Source organism: Lathamus discolor, chromosome 1 (assembly GCF_037157495.1).
Source record: "Lathamus discolor isolate bLatDis1 chromosome 1, bLatDis1.hap1, whole genome shotgun sequence".
NCBI classification, from domain to species: domain Eukaryota; kingdom Metazoa; phylum Chordata; class Aves; order Psittaciformes; family Psittacidae; genus Lathamus; species Lathamus discolor.
In genome coordinates, this window is record NC_088884.1 from 77,069,654 (window position 1) to 77,090,948 (window position 21,295).

Sequence of the window (21,295 nt, forward strand, 5' to 3'; positions counted from 1 at the left end):
TTAAAGTGAAGAATATTGTGTAAAGGAATATTATGTGTGATCCATCTGATGCAAAGTCCATGAACTGTGATGTGACAATGAAACAATAAGGTACAGTACCCAAATTTTACTTTTCTTTCATCTGCACATATTTGTCTATTGTTCCTACATCTGAGGAATATAAATGCTTGAAGCCTGAGATGCTCTTGCTTTCCATGAACTGAATTCTGAACATCTTTTGCTACAGATATGTACAATAAGATTGATTGGAAATATCTGTGATGAACTACCTCATGTAATCTCTTTTGTTGAAATTTTAAAAATAAATGCAACCAGTATGAACAAAGGCCTGTGTAGAAGATAGTAAAATATGAGGAATTCGGAAGTAGTATCCTCAGTATGCAGTAAGATAGTTGGAATATCTCATCTGTAGGACTTAACTTTTCTTTATAGAAAGAGGATTTTTTTTCACTCTTCCTCCTTCACACTGACAACAGCAGTAAAGTTACTGCTATATTTAAAATGTCAGTTACCTAATACTCTATAAGAATAGACATCCTTTGTATGTGAAGAGATGGAAGTAATGCAACAGAGTGTACAGTGAATTTAATCTTTTTTCCAGAATAAGAGTGAAATTGTCTAGTACCCTGTAGGATGCTTCCCTGCACTTTAAGGACATCTGACTGCACGGGATATGGTGTCCTTCATTAAAACTGGAATAAAAGGGAAATGGGGAAAATTAAGGGGAAATAAAGGGGAAATGGGGAAATTAAGTTATATCTGCATGACAGGATAAGTACATATGGGGATATGAAGTAGTTTCTAAATCTGAAAAAGGCATTTTAATGCCACCAGTATTACAGACGCTGCTCTACTAATACAGTTAACCTATGCAATAGGCTTTAATGAGGTCACAATTTTCAGTTTCTATTCCTGTAGTAGAACTGCAGTGTAAATCCCAGCTACTTATTTCTGGTGTTACCGGGTGCCAGGTGGTAAATAAGATGAAAGGAACAGATTCAGCTGGAAAGAAGAAAATTATCAATTTAATTCTCTGATTTACTAGTTCCCACATTGGATTCATCATTCAGCCACTAATTCTGATGCATGGGTGCAAAGGATCAAACTGTGATTAGGAGTTCCTGTAAATGGCTTCTAAATTGATCGGTAAGCCGTGACATTAATCATGTCATTAATGTTCTAGAGCAACACTACTGGCAAACCACAATGCCTGAGTGAATGGATGCGTGGTTCAGATTTGGTTTCAGTTGGTGTGCTACTGTAAAATAAGCTTGTGATTGAAGCGCACAGAGTATGCTGTAGGGATACTGGAGCGACACTAAATGAGTTTAGTTTAACTCATTTGCCTAAATGCTTTTGAAACTGTCAGGAACTGGGGAAGGGGTGAGTTAGCAGATAAAGCTAGACCAGAGGAGGCATGGACTACAGTCTGTGTAATAAGGTCTACAGAAAAGGTAAGGGCTGTTCAAGGACAGGATTGGTTTTGTGTGGTTAAGTAATCTGCCTGGAAAATAATGAGCTTGTAATTTATAACTAAACTTATGACTATGCTCATTCAACATTTTCAAAGAGCTGATGTTGTAATGTGCATTAGGGGCAAAGTCAGTGAAATCATTCATTCTTTTAACTAGGGTTGCAAAAGAACAAGAAATTAAATTGGGCAGACTTATTCAAGGTAGCTGTTAAGGTCCAGAATATTCCAGATAACTCTGGGATACTCCAGCTGTTCTGAGAGGAGAGCAGTTCTGCTGTTAGGGAACTCCTGTCTGAGCTTAGATATAAAAGGGGGGAGCATGATAAGTGAAATTAGGGGTGGGTTTCCAAAAAGAATGTAAATGCTTTCCCAGGGTGTGCAGGAGTAGAACTAAGACAGCCAGACCTTGAGTGGACTTAAACTGGAAAAGGACATGAGATACTAACAGGGGGTTTGTGTAGGTAGGTTGGCAAGAAAAGGTAGAGCAAGGAAAATGTGCGAGATAGAGGGTAGTAGAAGAATTAAGTTCAAGAGTAATTAATTTTGACAGTATTCACTGAAGAAATTGGAACAGCTGTTTTTATGGATTGAATTGCTCCATTACAGAAAGTGGGTGATAGTTGCTTTTAGATGATGCTACAATGTGCCCTACTATTAGTTATTTAAAAAGCAGAGAAAATTCTGAAAGTGTTTTCACTTTCTTCAGTGAAAATTTGGTAGCCTGCTTTCAACTGAAGCCGATGCTTAAAGTCCTTCTAATTCAGTATTGTACTGTTATCCATGTATGTGACATCTGTAAGTAAGATATAACATCAACATACTATAAACATCTTTCATGCTGTCTTGTTTAGTAACTGGAGATTTACAGAGGGAGACTTTTCTTTACCTATAAACAGATCTTGATAGAGGGGATTAAAGCAGATACTGGCTAACTGCTGTTTCTGATATTTTATGTGTTGAACTGGATTTTAATGTTACATAGCTGGTCTTTGATCTGCAAAGAAAAACATTACTGATGAGGTTTATGCCAGACTTAGCCTTAAATGTCTAAGTAAACTCAGTGTCTTCTGGAAGGTCATTAATGAGGTGGTTATGTCTTTCCTTTTGCAAAGACAAATTATTTTTTGAGGTTTTGCATAAACATTCAAACATTTGTTAGTGAATTGGTAGGTCCACTCTGGAAAGTGAAACTAAATAATCTTTTTTCAGAAGAGGTGTAGCCTTTGGCTAAGGGTATGTTTTATTTTGAAGTTAATATGATTCTTTGGTTCTGGTTACATTATGTCTCCTTGTACCCTCATAATTGCTAACCTTGTTGCTGTTGTGTTAGATTCCAGAAGATGGCAAACATCCCATCAAACTTCCTGGGAGAATTATTCTGCCAATTTTTTTTTATTATTATTTTGTAATATATGTAAGATTTTTTTTTTTCTGCAGGTGTAAAAGAAAAATTGTGCTCTTTGGCAGTTCATGTGGGTTTTGACCATATGCCTGAGCTGAGTATGGTCTTTTCTAAAATAAACCTTTAGCAGTGATTTGGTACAGTCTTAGCTTTGGCCTACGAAGATACTGGTTGCTTAGCTGTCTTGGATGTCAGTATGAAGAATCATCATCTGATGAGATTGCTGATACCCAGGCTCTTAACATTCAGTATGATGTCTTTGGCTGGGTTCAGAACCACAACAATTTAAAAAAACTTTACATAGCAATAACACTTCTTTGTCTGTTTGTTTGTTTGAATCATCCAGTGCTGTTTCCTGCCTCAGCCTGTTACAGGACTTTAGGCACCACTTTGTCTTGTTCTGGGGACATAATTAGTCACACCTTCACCAGAGATGCCTTATCTCAGAGGGGACTTAAATCTTGACCTTAGGCTTAGATTTTTATCATATGAACTGGCATTTGGTGCTTGTTGCTATAACTACAAAATATAATTTCTTTGATAATGTGAACTTTTAAATTCTCTAGTGCATAGTCAATCACTTTTTAGATGTCTTGTTATACAGAAGATGTGTTTCCTATACAAAATGTGGTCTGTCATGGCTGGTCAGTCTGTCAAAACCGGGTACCCGACTGTCTTAAGTCAACATCTCTCCCTGCTGTAGCTGAACAGAATGTTGTGGAAAATCAAGAGAATCCAACTTGGAGTGTGCATCCAGTGAAGACAAAAGTCAACACCCACAGGACTGTACATCCTACGCTTAAAGGAGAACAGCAGCTTGTTTAGATAATCTTTGGCAACCTTACCTAGGATGTTAGATGTATTTCATATCACTGTAGCAAACTGAAAGGCTTATTGTTGCAGTTGCAGTAGCTACTGTCTTTGGCACCAGTGTACTGCCAATTTGGATTATGAAGGTTCTAGCAGTTTTCTGACTTTCTCATTTTATAGGTGATTTTATATGGAACTTGTATCTTGGAGACTTATTTAAGCACATAAATAGCAGCTGGTGTAGGCAAAGATTGAAACATTTAGTAGAATTTCAAATAAAGATACAAAGTCAGTATTTTCATGTTTGAAGACACCTTCTCTTTCCAAAGTGGAACGGTAAGGATATTCTTCTGAGTTTTGTAACAGTTGGTCTTTAATCTGATTAATTTGTGTTTAGAGGTAAGGTTTAGGGTTATTTTTAGTTGACCTATAAAATTTCCACTGAAACTTTTTAGTCTTCCAGAATGAAACTCTCTGAAAAAGAATTTACTTGTTGTTTCTGGAGTTACCAATACAGCTATAGACAAATGGCCTCTAAATCTTTTTGATCATGCACTCCATCAGGAGGGAAAAAAAAAAAAAAAAAAAAACACCAAAAAAAAAACAACAAAGCCCCACAAAAGCCCCAGAAAGCAAAACAAACCACTGAGCATGCACCACCCATATCTGCATATTTATTTATAAATTACGTTCATAGAATCATGAAATGGATTGGGTTGGAAGACACCTTTTAAAAAATAATCTAGTTCCAACCCCCTTGCCATGGGCAGAGACACCTCCTACTAGACCAGGTTGCTCAAAGCCCCGTCCAACCTGACCCTGGAAATGTTCACGGCCAGGTTTGATCCTTGTACATTAAATTGATTTATCTCCCTTCCTACTTCTATATGTCTTGGATTAGGAGTAGGAAAGGCCGAATGAAGTTTTAGAATGGTCAGTGGTCTGTTTTACAGTGCCTTTTTCACACAAATGAGACAACTGGGTATTTGACTTTGTTTATTACAGAGCCTAGGAGGACTTGCTTTATTTTTGTAACTTATAGGATATCTTGTTTCTGTTAATTTGGACTAAAACATTCTTAGATTTGACTTTGAATGCTGCTGGCACATTTTCTGAGTGCTAGTATTCAAATCCATGTGATCTGCCCTTGAGACATCTTTCTTTGAGGAGTTTTTGCTAGGTACTCCCCTATAAACAGGCTTTCATCATCTTTAAGGGAAACTTAGAAAATTTGTTGCTTGGGTGTTGTTTTATCCTTCTGAAATTTGTCTTGTCCAGCTGGAATTTATTCCACAACCAGTTTAGGAGAGAATGAGGGGATCAGTGGTAAGTGTAAGCCAATGAGCCAAATAATGTTTATAAGCTTAAGGAAGGGGGAGCTTTGCTGTACTGTCTTAATCTTAAGATATGACTCCAAATTTCTTTCTGAGTGTGAACTTCATAGCTTTACAGGGTGCTGTACCAGTGGTTAACTTGCTTGTCCTTCTCCATTACCCCCTTACTTACTGTGTCTTAGCATGCGTCAGAGTATTTTAGAGCCCGTTTTGGGGCATTGATTGCATGGCTTCGACATGGTTGGCTTCCTAAGCGTATGCAACCCAATCCTTAATGTGTCTCCTAACTCATGTGCTATTTGAATGCCATCTGTGTTAAAATTGATGGGAAGTATCAAGATGCAAGTAAGAATATGGATAGAGTTTAATTTTCTAAATGAGTTAAGTATATGCTGCTTCTTTCTATAATTTTCAATAATTGGCTATTGGTGTACTGTTAGTGTCATGTGATCTGGATGATTTTTTTTTTTAATTGGGACACATTTAACATATTCCCACCAACTTTTTATACTGAAATTCAGCAAGAGAAATTACATCACAAGACTATCTGCAACAACTTTACTAGTAAACAAAGAATTAGACCTTCAGTTACTCACACTGGAATTTTACATTTTACGTTATGAACTGTTGTGCAGTGTTGATAATCCACATATCTACAACTGTGGTAGACTTTGTTTAGAAGTATAATTTGTTGCTTTTCTGCACATCATAGATAAAAATAAAACATAGATAAAATAAAAGAGGTTTTGTTGTTGGTTTTTTTTTTCCCAACATGCGTCAGAAGCCATAGCTGTGTTTCAGGGTCACTAACAGTGGTGGCAGAGGGGTTTTTTTAATTGTGCTACTTGCTGCCACTTCATGCTTTTTGAAGCCAGAACCTTCAATAGCATGAAGTGCTGACCTCAAACCACAGAAAGTACAGTGTTTCAGTTTAATCATTGAAAACAACAGTTAAACACTGTTGTATTGATTTGACTTTCAGCATGGTGTATTATGAGAAGAATTGAATAGCCTATTGATAAGAGAAATCTAGAGTCATCTTGTTAGTTGGCTGGTAATATAGAATATCAAATACAGAACAGGTTTTCCTTCTGACAATGTTCTCTTCCATTCTTAGAAGGGAGGTAGTGTCTGAAAGATACATGTCAAGCCTTCTATTCTGTGCTCTTCCTAGAGACTTGGGGTAGGAATAAGGGAACTGTAGGGGTTCTGTAGAGAAGTATGAGTTGGTGCTGCAACTGAAATTTTTGTTTTTTCTATGGAGGTGCAGGGCTTGATGTATGATGCTAAATTTAGCCACTTACTTGAATGCTAACATTACTTGCAAATACAAACAAGAAGTTACCACACAGTTTGTCAGTATTTGGTTTCCAGTAACTTCTTGTCATTACAGAAGTGCAGCGAATCAGTTTATCCTAGTTGCACAACCCAAGGTGAGGAAACAAAGCTGCTTAAGCACTCACTAAATTAAATTTTGTTTACACCTTAAGAGATGTCTCAATTCACTAGTATGCGTGGCATTAGAATTCAACTTAGCGTGTCCTGATTTGTTTGACTGTCTTCAGACTTTGCGTTGTAGAATTGGCAGGTGCTATTTATAAAATAGTGTCCAGTTTCATAATTGGGTTTGAAGTTATAGATGGACTGTACTTATTTGCCAGTAGTTGTGATGCTGACTTTTCTATGCATCTTTTTTTTTTTCAGTATGCAAAATATCAATATGTACAGAAGCAGGTCAAGTAACTAAGCCAGATAAGTAGAACACTAGCTGGGGTGAAGGAAAAGCAAAATGAGCCAATGAAGCATGTTTTACAGGCTCTAATGATGTTTTAATTTTTCTTTAATCATAAGCTACCTAGTGCACTTGCATACTTAATACACTTAAGATGCAATGTGGCATGAGGGACCAAGGTTGTATTACAGTCTTAAATGTATAGATGGGAAAGGAAATTAAGCAACTCAGGTTTTGTTTTTCTCAGGCATTGACTTGAATATTTGGGTCATTCTTCAGCATATTTGAAGGTGTTGCATTTTTTCAAGCTGGTCTTGGTGTGTTAGCTCTAAAATTTTGCTTATTAGATTATGTTTACATTGAAGGGTGAAGATGTCAACCGGACACTTGAAGGTGGGAGGAAGCCTCTTCACTATGCAGCAGACTGTGGACAGCTTGAGATTCTGGAGTTTCTGCTATTGAAAGGAGCCGATATTAATGTATGTACATCAATTTGCAAACAGATGTTGCAGTGTTAGGGTCTTCCTACTCCTGTCCCTCCCTCCACCTCCTCAAGGGATTGGTATAAGGGCCTAAATGGTTACTGAAAGACTTAAATACAACTGAGCAATTTGCTCTGTTTAAAAATATTTGAGAGGTGGTTTCCTGCAGGTTAGAAGCTTAAGATTACATGTATTAAAACTTTTTATTCTTTTTGGACACACTAGGAAAAGTTATTTATAGTTATAAAAAGTTTAATTTGACCATTATTAGAAAAATATATCCAGGGATCACATCCAAATAAAGTTTGCATGAAATACACATTAGATTTGTTGGAAATGACTTCAGAAGACAGTACAATGCATGCTTGTCCAGGGCAGGATCAACTGTGTTTAAATTAGTGTGCTTTGCTTTTTGAGACATTCTTACTTCTACAAACTTAGACATTTTACTGTAGCTTGATATGCATGGCCTTTTGTCAGGAAAAGATTTGGCCGGGCTGGGCTGTGTTGGCACTTCAAAACAGTGAAGTTCTCCATGAAGTGAAGTTTCTAAATGTTTTACCGATGCACCCCAAACTCTGTGCTTTAGAATAATTCGATTGATATGCTGGAGGGAAGGAATGCCATCCAGAGGGACCTTGACAAGCTTGTGAGGTGGGCAGGTGCCAACCTTCTGAAGTTTAAGAGTGCCAAATGCAGGATCCTACACCTGGGTTGGAGTAATCCCAGGCACAGCTACAGATTGGGCAGAGAAGAGATTCAGAGCAGCCCTGCAGAGAAGTACTTGGGGGTGCTGGTCGATGAGAAAATGGACATGAGCCAGCTTCAATGTGCACTGGCAGCCCAGAAAGCCAACCATATCCTGGGCTGGAGGTGATCCTGCCCCTCTACTCTGCTCTTGTGAGACCTCACCTGGAGTATTGTGTGCAGTTCTGGTGTCCTCAACATAAAAAGGACATGAAACTGTTGGAACAAGTCCAGAGGAGGGCCACGAGGATGATCAGGGAACTGGAGCACCTCCCGTATGAAGATAGGCTGAGAAAGTTGGGGCTGTTCAGCCTGGAGAAGAGAAGGCTGCGTGGAGACCTCATAGCAGCCTTCCAGTATCTGAAGGGGGCCTGTAGGGATGCTGGGGAGGGACTCTTCATGAGGGACTGTAGTGACAGGACAAGGGGTAACGAGTTAAAACTTTAACAGGGTAAGTTTAGATTGGATATAAGGAAGGAGCTCTTGAAGGGTGGTGAGACACCCTTTTGAATGGGTTGCCCAGGGAGGTTGTGAATGCTGCGTCCCTGGCAGTGTACAAGGCCAGGTTGGACAGAGCCTTGGGTGACATGGTGAAGTGTGAAGAGTCCCTGCCCATGGCAGGGGGGTTAGAACTAGATGATCTTAAGGTCCTTTCCAACCCAAACTATTCTATGGTTCTATAATTCTTTGAAAGTTAATGTATAGGAAGACATCTTAGCTTTGGTCCTTAACAACAAAATTGCTTGGATTTTTTTCTTGGTCTCTGGAAAGACTGTCTCTTCCTCAGTTCCTCTAATGGGAGAGGAGGTAAAAATGGAGGGAAAAATATGAATATTTTGGTTGCTCCATTTCTTATTCTTTCCAGGACTATAGTTTAGAGAGGAGAAGACAGCTTGAACAATGTTTCAGCCAAAACTGGTTTCCGAAGTAAGGCTGACTGGGAAACGGGAGAATTAGGAGTTGTGGTTTTAAAATCGGAAAACCTTGTCAGCTGACACCCTGCAATGTCTGTCATTGGCCTAAAAATTTAGGCAAACCTTCGGATACCTTAAAAGTGTTACAGAATAAATATCTTGCTGTTACCTGTTTTTTAAACAATGGCTTTTCCTTTTAAAAGGAGATTAAAAAATTCTGGGTAATATTTTTAACTTCTTAATTTTGTTTTGTCAACAGTAGTGTGAAGGTAGGGATTTAAGTGAAGCCTTTTAATGCTGTGTAAAATTGTGTTTCAAATAACTTTGTCTCAATTTACAGGCTCCAGACAAACACAATATCACACCACTCCTATCAGCAGTCTATGAGGGCCATGTTTCCTGTGTGAAATTGCTTCTGTCAAAGGTGAGGCAAATGTTTAGAAGAAGTTATTCATTAGCGAAGTATGTTGCTGTGATTTTTTTTTTTATTATTTTTTATTATTTCCCCAGTAAGATTATGATGTTCCAGATAAGTTCAGAACATCAGACAAATGCTGTTTATGTTGCTAAACCAGAGAGGGTAATCTGCTCCTGAAGAAAATAGTTGAATGAGAAAGTTCCAGGACTTTTGCAGTGTAGAAAAAATAATAGTGACAATTCAGTATTGTAAGCTCCAGCTAGAGAGCAGTTAACAGCAAATCAGGCAAGAAAAATGTGCACTTCTTCAGCAGACAGGGAGGAGTGGGATTTAGTTTTAGCAGCTGCTTAAGTGTTTTATGTGATGGAATCTCCACTGTGAAGCTGCTCAGAGGTGTGGTTTCCCTCTGCTTTTGCCAGATGACTGAAAACCCATCTGGGCTGGCAGAGTGAAGGGAAGTAAAAGTAGGAAGACAAGCTTTCTATGTTATGGAGCTTGTAAATTTTGTCTTGGGGAGAATAAGCTTGGTCTGTTTCTCTTCTACCTTTGATTCGTATTATGAAGGAGATACAGTTAATTCAAGCAGTGCTTTGTCTCGGTATGTGCTTGTTCTTGTTATATCATACTTTGAAAAGAGGAGGTTAACAGTGTATTTTCAGTATATGAATCCACTTAAATCATTTGGCCAAAGGATTTCATGCTGTGTAATGTTTTCATATGGCACTTTCAAGGTAAAGTTTTACTTAAATTAATGCAGCATTGAGGCAGTTAACTTTTCTTGACTTCTGAGATGCTGTCTTATGTTAGTTATGCCTCCCTGTGAAGAAATGCTGTGACTGTTAATTTAGAATTTAGATGGTGCAAATTATTCAGATGGTGCATCCAAATTGCTTAAATTTGTCATAAGGACTGATCCTTTATTTAGGATCATTATATACATGTCACAAGAAAGGTATTCTTTATCCCATGTTGTATTTCTTTTTTTGTTTTGAAGTGTTTTGCATTCTAAGTAAGTTGCTGAAATAATAAATAAGATGCCTCAAAACTTCATAAGTTGCCTGGTGACTAGTAAAGGTTGTGTATTAATTGTAGTCTCTGTCAGCAGGGGTGTTAACATCCTTCCTGAGCCAGCTAGTTTTCATGCAGCTTGTAAGAATGTATTGATCTCTATACTTGGTACGATTTGAATGGCAGCAATTTGTTTCATGGAATTTCAGCTGACTTTCAACAAGGGTTTCTTATGATAAAGCACAGTCTTGTTACACTTGTTATTGCTCAGGAAGGACTATTTTGGAGTTCTTAGCTAATGCTTGTCACATGTGGAAGTTGAATTCTGTAGTGACACTGTCTAAAATACAAATGACACTTTGGAATAGTGAAGGCTTGTGGTTTATCTGGGAATCACTGGCAGCCTATATACAGCTGAACTGACAGAACTGTAGAATCGTTTAGAAAAGACCCCTAAAGTTATCAAGCCCAGCTGTTAATCTAACACTGCCAAGTCCATCACTAAATCTTGTCTTCCTCATGAACCTCCCTTGGTGCAATTTTCCATTGTGCTGGTCTTCTGGTCTCTGAATATAACTGTACATTGTTTGTCAAGTTGTATCATCACCACCATTATGAAAGTATTACCTGTGGCTAGGTTTGGTCAGCTTATGAATAAAATTACTGTTGCAGGGAGAGTTGTTGGGTTGCATACCTTATGTCTAAGTCTTGTGGCTGTCAGGAGCTTGAATGTAAATAAAAATACATAAATAAGCTCCTTTCTGAAAATCCAGAAGGTTTTACCTTAACTCTTAACCTTAACTCTTAACTTGAATAGCTTTCTAAAGCTTAGCTGCTAAAAGCTAAAAAGCTAAAAGCTAAAAGCTTAGCTGCTTTCTAAAGGAACAAAGAAGTGTGTTTTTTTGATCGATAAATGGACCTTTCCTTGGGCATTTTGAAATACTCCAGCATTAAAGGAGACTTTGGCACAGTAGCTTTTGACAAGATAAAACATTCAATGGCATAAGGAGTTTCAGTTCCCTGAAATGGATTTTGTGTGGCAGCATTTGGAAATGGGTGAGGAATCCAGCAAGGATTTACAAAAAATAACCTTGTTGGTATGCTTGTTGGGATTGATAAGTGTCTGTGGGCATTGGGAGTGACCTAACTAAGCAAGTTTTGCCGCTGGATGCTTTTTAACAAACCGCCAGTGTGCAGTTAAGTTTAAATTTGCCCAGCAGATACTTGAGTAGTCCTCAGAAACTTGATTTGTGGTGTTCTGCAGCAGTTTTAATCTCACGAGTGAAGGAGTGCTTGTACAGAGGCTTTCTTGCCATACTGTTCCTTCAGTGTGAGATAAGCATGCTGTCTAGCAACATCAGACTGCAGTTACATGTTGCAGCTAAGCCAATGCAAAGGTTAGTTTAACAGGAGATTCTGGTCGACGTTTTAGTACTCTTACCTGCATATTACTACTGCTTCCTTGCAATAGGCCTGGCATTTACCCTCTTCATTTTTCCCTACTGCAAGTTAATTTGTCTAGTTAGTTTCCTGCCAATTGAGGACTCCAAATTAAAATTCTGTTGCAGATTTTGTTGCAGATTTAGTTGGAATTGAAGAAACACTGCTGCCAAATCAAGAGACAGAACTGAGGTATCTTCAGTTTCACTTCAGCTGCTGCCATGGGAGTTTTTTCAGTCCTTTTGCAGTGTGACGTCCCTGTTCCAAAGTGTGGTCTCCCGGGTTTGATTCATTTTCATAGATGTGTACAGTAGAGCCTGATTTCTCTGTTTTACTGCTTAAAGTAGTCTCTGTGGTGTTCTTTGTAAATGGCAGATGGTGTTTGCTTGTTGCCACTTACTAAATGCTTGCTCAGCTGTCTCTGTTGTGGCACTGCTTTTGTAGGGATAGATGAATTGTGGAAGAAGTTTGGGAATAAGAGATGTGGAACAGATGGAAACGATGAAGCTGAAGTCTTTTCAGCTAGCCCTCTAGTGTCCCTTGTATCGACACATGCCTTACGTTATTAGTTGTAAAGGCACAAGTGGTCTCTTTTTCTCCATTACCGTACTTCATGTTTATTCTTGAAGAACTATGAGGAAAGTACTTTTTTGCAAGCCTGTTTATCATCATAATTTTGAAAACCTGATTTGATTTTATTAGTTCTGATAAGCTAAAGAAACACCAGCTGTTATCATTTGACAGCAGGTACCTGGGATAAGGATTAATGCGTTTTTATGCCTTTCTTGTGCAGCTTCAGGGAATTGGAATGTACTGACTCTGGAAAAGTTTAGATTTCATAGACCTCATTTTCTGCTTCTACCATCCGACTGTCCCCCTTAGAATGTATTAAATTGTCTTGAGTCAACCACAGCTCCAAATTATGACATAGTTAACATTTTATAAACTACTTGGTGATCCTGTAGCGTTTGGCTACAAAATAATACTGGAGTGATTGAAAAAAAAAAAAAAACCAAAACCACACCAAACAGCTGCAAGAGGACACCTTCCTTAACACAGAGGATTGTAACGCTTATTCCAGCTTTTCAAATTGCTATCTTTGGATGGGTATACATAGGTTTATAAACCAAGTGATTTAGCTCTAAATTTCATCTTAGAATCCCTGCGAGTGTTTAAAGTGTGACCTTCTGTTAAATGTTATGGGATTACCTGTCTTTACTTTGACCTTGGAAGGTACATTGATCAGAAATGGTGAATTGAGTACTGTGAATAATCACTTGGTGGAATTTCCTGGTGGGTTTTACGGAAAGTATTTTGAATGTGAGTTTAGTGTTCATTAGTGGTTGCAAATGAGCACTCCAGCAGTTTTAAGCAGTAATTTTGCAGCTTCAGAAAGCAAACAGTGCTGTGTTTACTCTTTGGTAAGTCCTTTGTTTGGTATTGAAGTTGCTGACAATGTTTTAAGGGTTTTTTCCCAAGTTTTCATCTATTTTAATGGTTGCATAGATTTAACCCCCAGTATTTTGTTTTTATCTATTTTTTCTTTTCATAAAGCATAGCGAAAAAACACTTTGAATTACAGTTTTACAGTAAGGATAAGGTTTTACTTTGAATTGTAGCTTTATGTATTACCATAATTTTTATTGGTTATATCTGAATGAATACCAATGTAGTTATTTTTCAGAAATAAAACAATTTTAATTGTTTAAAACTAAATGAAATAGTTATTTGACTTTGCTCTCATAAGTACTTATAGACACCTAACATAACTTAAAGGGTATATATTATGTTCTTCCAAAGATAGTTTCTCAAAAGGGCCTTTGATGCACACTTTCTTCCGAATTTAGCATTTCATTGAGGATTTCCTGATGCGCTGATTGGATGTTTTAGTTTTGGAACCGACAGTGCTCAGTTTGATTTCTTGCAATAGAAGAAGCGTAAATGCAGTTTGAAAACTTCAGAAGTTGAGAATACAAATGCTTGATTTCAAGCACTGCTGTTGTGCTAAAAAAAATGTGATCAGCCATAATCTGTTACTGTCATGATTTTGATAGATTAGATTCATTAAATGGCTTTAAACATACTAGAGTTATAGTCTGATGGTCTGCAGACTGCAGTTGGGCAGGTCTGCACCACTCTGGTGCAGGCCTGCCCAATATGGATTTAAAACATTGATAATGTGGCGATTTAAATTTTAAGATCAAAACCAAAGTTTTTGTTGGCATGTTTAAAATGTTCAAGTAGTATAATTACTTCCAGACCTGTAGGGATTAAAGCTCAAATGTTAGTCTGAAATTGCCAATTTGTTATAAAACTGTAAAAGTTACTTAAGTGGGGAAGAATTAAAATATGAAGTTCTGTATTTGAAACTTTTCTATACATTAAAAAAGACTTTACCTTCCATTTGGGCACAAGATTTTGATGTTTAGGTTAACAAACAGCTGCTACATGTATGCCAGATCAGCTTCCAAAAAGCTTAATTAACCTACTGTTGCCAGTAGGTAATAATACAGTATGGTATTAATTCTCAAGAATTGAAAGGCTCCAAGTAATGAAACAATGGATGAAGATGGTTTTTACTGCCCTCAACAAGGGATAGGTGAATTTACCAAAGTAGAATGAGTGTAATCTTAATGTGTTGCAACTACCAGAAGTAGTGCAAACCCTTTAGGTCAGAGCTGAGATGTGCTTTTGTAATAAATGCTTGTTGGTCAAGCTAGAGGTCAAAATATTGTATCCTTAAAACAGATCTTTTGAAGAATTCATTTTGCCTGTTCCTACAATACTGCCCTTTTTAAATAATCCTTCCTTTTTAAACTATCTAAGATTAGTTATACAGTATATAACCTAGAAATAGTTTTGGGATTTCTTAGTATATCTTTCAAGTTTATGAAAATATGTGGAATGTCATACTGTAGACATCCCAAAGAGTAGACCTATGGAGGCTTGCAGAGTGATACCTAGAACTGCTCTATCAGCATCTGAGTTTCAGTTGCAAATGTTGTTTTGCCCTGATTTACTGTAATACATGAAAGTAATTAGCTTTGGTCTAAAGAGCACTTCCTGCTTAAAGTTCAAAGGTAGGTCTTCTTGTCTTGCTAGTGTGTTAACTATATAGTCCTTTTTATTAACCTTAAAATATTTTTCTAGGTATTTGTAATTTTAAACAGTAAAGTTGTTTACAGCATGTTCTGACCTCATAATGAAGCAGAAGTGTGTTAATTTTCTTCTGCCTTTTCAGTCCTGTTATTAATGTTAAGTAACATATTGGGAGATACTCTATTATTATGGGGAAATTAACTTTTAGTAGCTGTTGTCAAGAGAACTGAATTGTTTTCTAAAATACCAGAATTCTTTTTTGCTCGTGTTATGTATCAGCCTTCTACAAAACAAAATAACAGATATCTAATGAACAGTAGTGAGCTGGACTGAAACATCAGTTGCTGTATTTCAGTTTGGTTTTATTCTTTTTAGGGATAGTGGACTTAAAAGATATCTATTTGAAAAGCAGAAATATATATTAAATTCAAATTGTTCCATTTTTTTCCTGCTATTTGATTTTGTAATGTAAAAAGATACTTGGTTTTGGTGTAATGTAGGAAAAAACAACATAATGTTACAATGGACAACTGAACGGATTTTGAATGCTTTTAATGGAGGATGAGGTTGGTAGTGAAAGATGGAACAAATCCATTTGTTCAGCCTTAAATAGTTCTGCTGCTTCAAAAATATCCAGTGCAATTTAATCTCTGCTTTCTACAAAAAATGTGTTAGAAGAAATACCCAGTTGTGTTAGGCAGTTTGACACCTTTCTTCCCCTCTGGCAGAAAGGATGCCATTGGGCCAGAGTTGTGAGTATGACCTCTTATGCTTACATATTCCCTTTATTCGTGTGTACCTCTAAAATCCCCAATATAACAACTACATCTGTCCTGTTTAAGAAATGTTTACAGGCTTTTGTTGTCCATGAGCTCATTCACATCTGTTTTGAACAAGCTGACTGTCATCTGCTTCTGTAACTTCATTTGCCAACTTGTTCTGAAAGTTTTCTGCTTGATGCTTGAAATCAGTCTTCTGCCAGCTTCAATAAGTGCCCCCCCAACACCACTTTCACAGGGCTTTGTGACAGCTCTGCATTGCTTCCCCGTGCCGCCCCGCTCCAGAGCATGTTTAACATTTGTTCTTTGCCCAGTGGCTTGCTTGAAGGAGATGGTTCTTCTTTGTTATTACCCTGCCAAAGAAAGAGAGTTTATGTATGTGTTTGTGTGTATTTTAAGAAATAAACATAACACAAACATAAAATTTTAGTAGCTTTTTACTTTGGGTTAGTAGAGAATACTGTGGAATCATTGTACTTTAATAAACTCTTCATTCAACTTGCTCCCAGGCAGCATTGTACTTCTGAAAATTAGTCCTGTTGACCTGAACTTTATTATTTCCTTCTCGTTTTATACAATGCAGGTAAGAATCTTTCTGCCTAGCTAAGGGGCTGTTCTCCTAATTTATTAACACTGAGTTTATTAAATGGTGTCCTCCTTCAGGTAGTCATGAACCTCTCATCCTGCATTCAGAAAAGCTGTTTCAGAAATTCAAGTCTTTATCTTGTAACTTTTCTGAAGGACAAATGTGCATAAGGGTGGAAAGCACTCCTGTCTAAATTAGCAGTTCTCATGTAATGTAACTGTTAACTGTAGTAATTTTAAATATTTTACACCCTAAATGCTGATACAGTGATGGAGGGTTTTATAAGTTAAAGTTCTTTAAACTGTGATTCAAGACTAATACTGACAAGCAATTTAGTGCATGGTTCCATTTTTCTCCTAATCTAAATCCCTTCAGGTTTTCTGAGTTTAATTTCAAAGAACAGCATTGAAGCCCTTCTGATTTCTGCAGATTCTCATCTGAGAGCACCATCTAAACAGTAGAGATAATCAACACCTGCAAAATTAAGCCTTTACTACTTTTATTGTTGCCTTTCTTCTCCCAGGATAGCAAAGATTATAACTGTTGAATAGCTGTTAAATGGGGGGGGGGTTGGTTTTGTTTTAAAAATGGGAGAGAAGCACAATCCTAAAAGGAGGTAGCCTCTTATGATATAGAAAGAAAATAGTACGCTTTATTAGTAAGTAAGCTCTTCCAGACATTATTTGTCTAATTTAGCATGTGAAAAGCCATAGATTTCATAGCAGTGTGTAACACTGAATTCTTCATAAGAGTAGTTGCTGGAAACAAAGAAAGAAAAATCCTTCTATTTCCATCCAAGATTGATAACTTTGATCTTGTAACTTGCTGCTTGACACATTACATGACTTTCTTTTCTAGTTCTATAAATTTTATAGAAATATATACTATAAATACTGTAGATTTCTATAAATTTTGATACTTAGATGAGCTGCATGCTGAATAGTTTTGTACATAAATCTTGTCTGGTTTCTAAATGAAAACTGAACTAAAAAGCTGTATGTAATTGATATAACTATCCAAGGTAAGTAGCTGTTGTGACACACTTAATACATACAGCCTGGCTTTATGAATTGACAGTCCTTCTTAATGTCTTCACAGGGTGCTGATAAGACTGTGAAAGGCCCAGATGGACTAACTGCCTTTGAAGCCACTGACAACCAGGCAATCAAAACTCTTCTTCAGTGACGGATGGACTGATACCTTAACTGTCTCTCCTGTGGCCTCACACTGCTGCCTGTCTGTCACTCTTTTGCATCTTCAAGCTTCTTCAGCTAAATACTTTGGGGGGAAGGAAATTATTTCTGAATCAGATTAGTTAGGGGCTTGTATTGAAGATAATCTCTTTGAAGGGGGTTAAACTATTATGAACAGTGTCCCTCTAGGACTTCTTTTCAGTGCACAATCTCTTCCCATTTCTAGTGAAAATGGAAGAAGGAAGACAGACCATGATCTTGAATTTTATGCTTGTAAACCTCCTAGTTAGTACTAAGATTTTTGTTGAAGATTCCTTTAGATGGAAGTACTGTGCTATGTTCCTGAAACTAATTGTGAAGGAGACAATAGTCCCATGCTATTAGTGTCTGCTATAATCTGAAGTGTAGTAATGTAGGTGGCTGGGTTGCTTTTCTCTCTGTGGTTAGCTTTATTATTCTTCTGCCTAAAGCTTATGTTGCAGTTTTGAGGACTTTTGATACTAGTTATTGGACCTGTTCTTTATATTGACTAATTGGATGTCACACTAATATTTTTCTGACCTATTCAGTAAATCAGGAAAGATCAGTTGAGGCATGGTGATGTTACACTCCGGAATATATGCTAAGGTACTTTTGGGTGCTTGAATTTGAGGTTTTTCTTTCCCATGTTTTTTCTGATCCAGGACAGATGTTTTAAGCAACTGGTTTTGAGAGAGTTCAAAGTGTCACTGTAGTTATTTCCAAAAGGATTCTAAGATGGAATTACTTTACTCACCATGTCAGCATAAAATTTATAGACAGGTGTAAAAGCTATAAGCTCTTTGGTACACATGGATAATCAAGTCATAAGTGGAAAACAAACAATAACTATCTAGACATACATATTGGGTGAAATTGTTGCTAAATATATCTGGTAAACTTTTAAAAATGCATCTAAGCTTCCGAAGTTCAGGTGTTAGGAACAGGAAGATGTACAAGTAGGAGTCTTAACTTGCTCTAACTACTGAAGGAGAAAAAACCCAACTTTTAATTGTTCATATCTTTGAATCAGTATTTCATTGTTGGCTGAATGAAGCTCTTAAATTTTTAATGAAGTTAAGGTGTGAGGCTGAAAAGTTCCCACATTAACCATCGACTTTTAGATAAGATGTACTATACCAGTAATTATGACAGTACTGTGACAGCCTTGATAATTCATGGGAAGGTATTTAATGATGTTCTAAGTATTCCCATCACATTTTATGGTCCTCAGGAACGTCTGAGCTTCTGGCTTTCATTTTGAAAATTTTCATTACACTGCTAATTCACCCAAAACTGCGTAACAGTTTTTGTAACAGAAAAGCGTATACCACAAACTATACATCTTCCTCTTTTTTGGAATACAGATTTCAATCTTTCTGATAACATACAAAATACAGAAACAAGTGTATATAATGTCTTGTGCTGAATTCTTAAACAAAAGTAGCTGATAACATTTTGATATCACTGTTGAAATTGAGAGGATATGTAGAAGTAGGCTGGTGACTACCACTCATATTTAATGGAGACTTAGTTTTACTTGAATAATGTTGCATATTATGATTTAATGTCTCAGCTATAAAAAGCCTTGTGTTGACTGTAACGTGAGAGCAGAAACTGATTTACATTTCCACATCCCATAAGAGATGGAGAAAACAATCAACTCTGGCCATAAACTGTACAGTGCAATTACTCTTTGCTTCTTTGAGATGGGTGGCAAGGAAGAGCAGAAGGGTTGGAAATCAGTGCTAAATCAATTGATGAGCTGCTGATAAAAGAACAAGCGTGTTTGGTGAACAATGCTTTTAGTGCTATTTAAAGAGAACTCTTATCTCTGATCAGTGCTGGATTGTCTTGTTGTTGTAGTAGTGTGAACACAGACTATAGATTTAACTCTTTATTCAGCTATGAAAGTAAGCATCTTTGGTATAAATTTGCCTCCATATTGTGCTATTAAATACTTAGCTACTAAAATACTAGTCTAGAAAACCGCAATCTGGTTTTATGCGAAAAACCTGATTATTCAAGTTTCTTGTGTTGATTAGTGTCAAGTTGTCTGGCCATAGAGTTTTGGAGGTTTTTTTTGTTTGGGTCAGGGTTGTTTTTTTTTTTTGTTTGTTTGTTTGTTTTGGGGGGTTATTTCTTTTTTCTTTTTGGTGGGTTTTTTTTTCTCTCTGTATCCTTTCCTGTCCTTCCCTTCAGCTCTCACTTAAGTGAGCATTTTCATAGTAAAGAAACATCATCTTTCTACTAACTCTTCTACTAACTGGTGATTCACTGAGGCAATTTTGCCTTCCTTTTTCTACAGTTATGTGGACACCTAATTTTTTCTTACTTCACTTGGGGGGGGGGGGGGGGGGGGAGGAAAAGAGGGCAATGCAAACAAACTTCAGTGAGACAAGTGTTAATTTGGCTGTAATATATACCCAAGCTGCCTTTCAATATAGTTAAAAGATGGTGTTTAATGTTTGGCTCATACAGAAGAAATACTTTTTTTGCATTTTGCACTACATGAGGTGATTGATCATTTTGCCCAAGATTAAAAATAATAATAAAAGCTTGTGCTTTTGTCATTGTCTAGAAACAGGGCTTTGTTCATTTGTTCCCTTCTTGCTAGCTATATTGAGGAAAAAATAATGGATGGCTGCCTCTGTCTTTGAGTAGGTCCTAACTAGATGAAAATAAAAAACTGTAAATTATTTTACATTCTATAAACAGAATTTAAATATTTTGTCATACTGGAATAGGATATACTTGGAAGTCCACTCTGTTCTTAAACCTTTTCCTTTTGAAATTTGTGCTGAATAAGTTATAACATTAAGTATACTTTGGATTTTGTACTCTCTGCTCCTTCTTCTTAAGGGAGAGCAAATGGGAAACGGAGTATGATAGTTAAATGGAACTTTATCCTTGATTATTCATTGAATTATTTGTAGAAGAGGCTGGTAAGAAAGGAGTGTCCTAGGTCAAGCAATTGCAGTGTTGCATGCAAAATTTCAAAATGAACTTGTCTTAATTATAATTTGTAAATGGATAAACAATCATCTTTCTGCGCAGTGACGGAAGAAGATTAGTGCTCTGTGCATTTTGATATTCAACTTTCTCTTTTCACTATTGTTAACTGTTTTGACACAGGTTCATCATTATCATGGTTCATAGGCATCAGAATGCTAAATGATACTGTATTTTTCAGTTTGTGTTGCAAGAATGAATGGAATAAACTTGAATTGTGCGATATGAGAATGTAGAGTTTTATTTGCCTTTCTGCTCTTCTTTCCATTAGTCTCTAGCTACAACTTTTTATTTGCCTGGAAGGCATTTAATCTCCAGCTTTACATGTACATTGATTAAAATGTTCTCGTACTTATAAGAATTAAATGTGGAATGAAAGACAGTTTGAGAACTAAATATAAAAAGTTGTTTTTAAATTGCGTCAGTTTAAAAGAGACTTTGATTCTGTGGGTTTGTGGTCTGCATTTCCTGCTTAAATGGTAATGCATAATGTTGAAGATCTCTTATTCATGTTAAATTCTAAAAGACAGTCTGTAGATAAAGGGATGTTCCTCCCATTATCTGTGAATACCAAAGTAATTTATTCTCTCCTTTACTTTTTCAGAGAAATTTAAATGGTTATTTACGGAAAGCACAGTTGAAGTATAAGTAAAATTGAATAAAAATGTATAATTATTGTTCTTGTTGCATCTCTATGGTAACTTTTTCAGACTTTCCCTTTTTAACTTTGCTTGTAAGTATAGATTTAAGTCCAATTGCTTGAATTATTTAATATGTAACTATTGTATGATTTTATGATTTTATTTATTTTTAAATATTCACTTTTAAAGCAAAAGTACAGGGAGAC

The 21,295-nt window shown here is 36.6% G+C and overlaps 1 protein-coding gene across 1 annotated transcript in view; it reads left to right on the plus strand.

Moving 5' to 3' along the window:
- Positions 1-19,797, plus strand: part of MTPN (myotrophin) — a 35,001-nt gene extending 15,204 nt beyond the window's left edge. Inside the window, exons 2-4 of the mRNA XM_065681508.1 lie at positions 7,118-7,231; positions 9,236-9,319; positions 17,324-19,797. Of these exons, the coding sequence (XP_065537580.1) occupies positions 7,118-7,231; positions 9,236-9,319; positions 17,324-17,410 (285 nt within the window). The 3' untranslated portion in view covers positions 17,411-19,797. The remainder of the gene's footprint in view (positions 1-7,117; positions 7,232-9,235; positions 9,320-17,323) is intronic.
- The last annotated feature ends 1,498 nt before the right edge of the window (positions 19,798-21,295 follow it).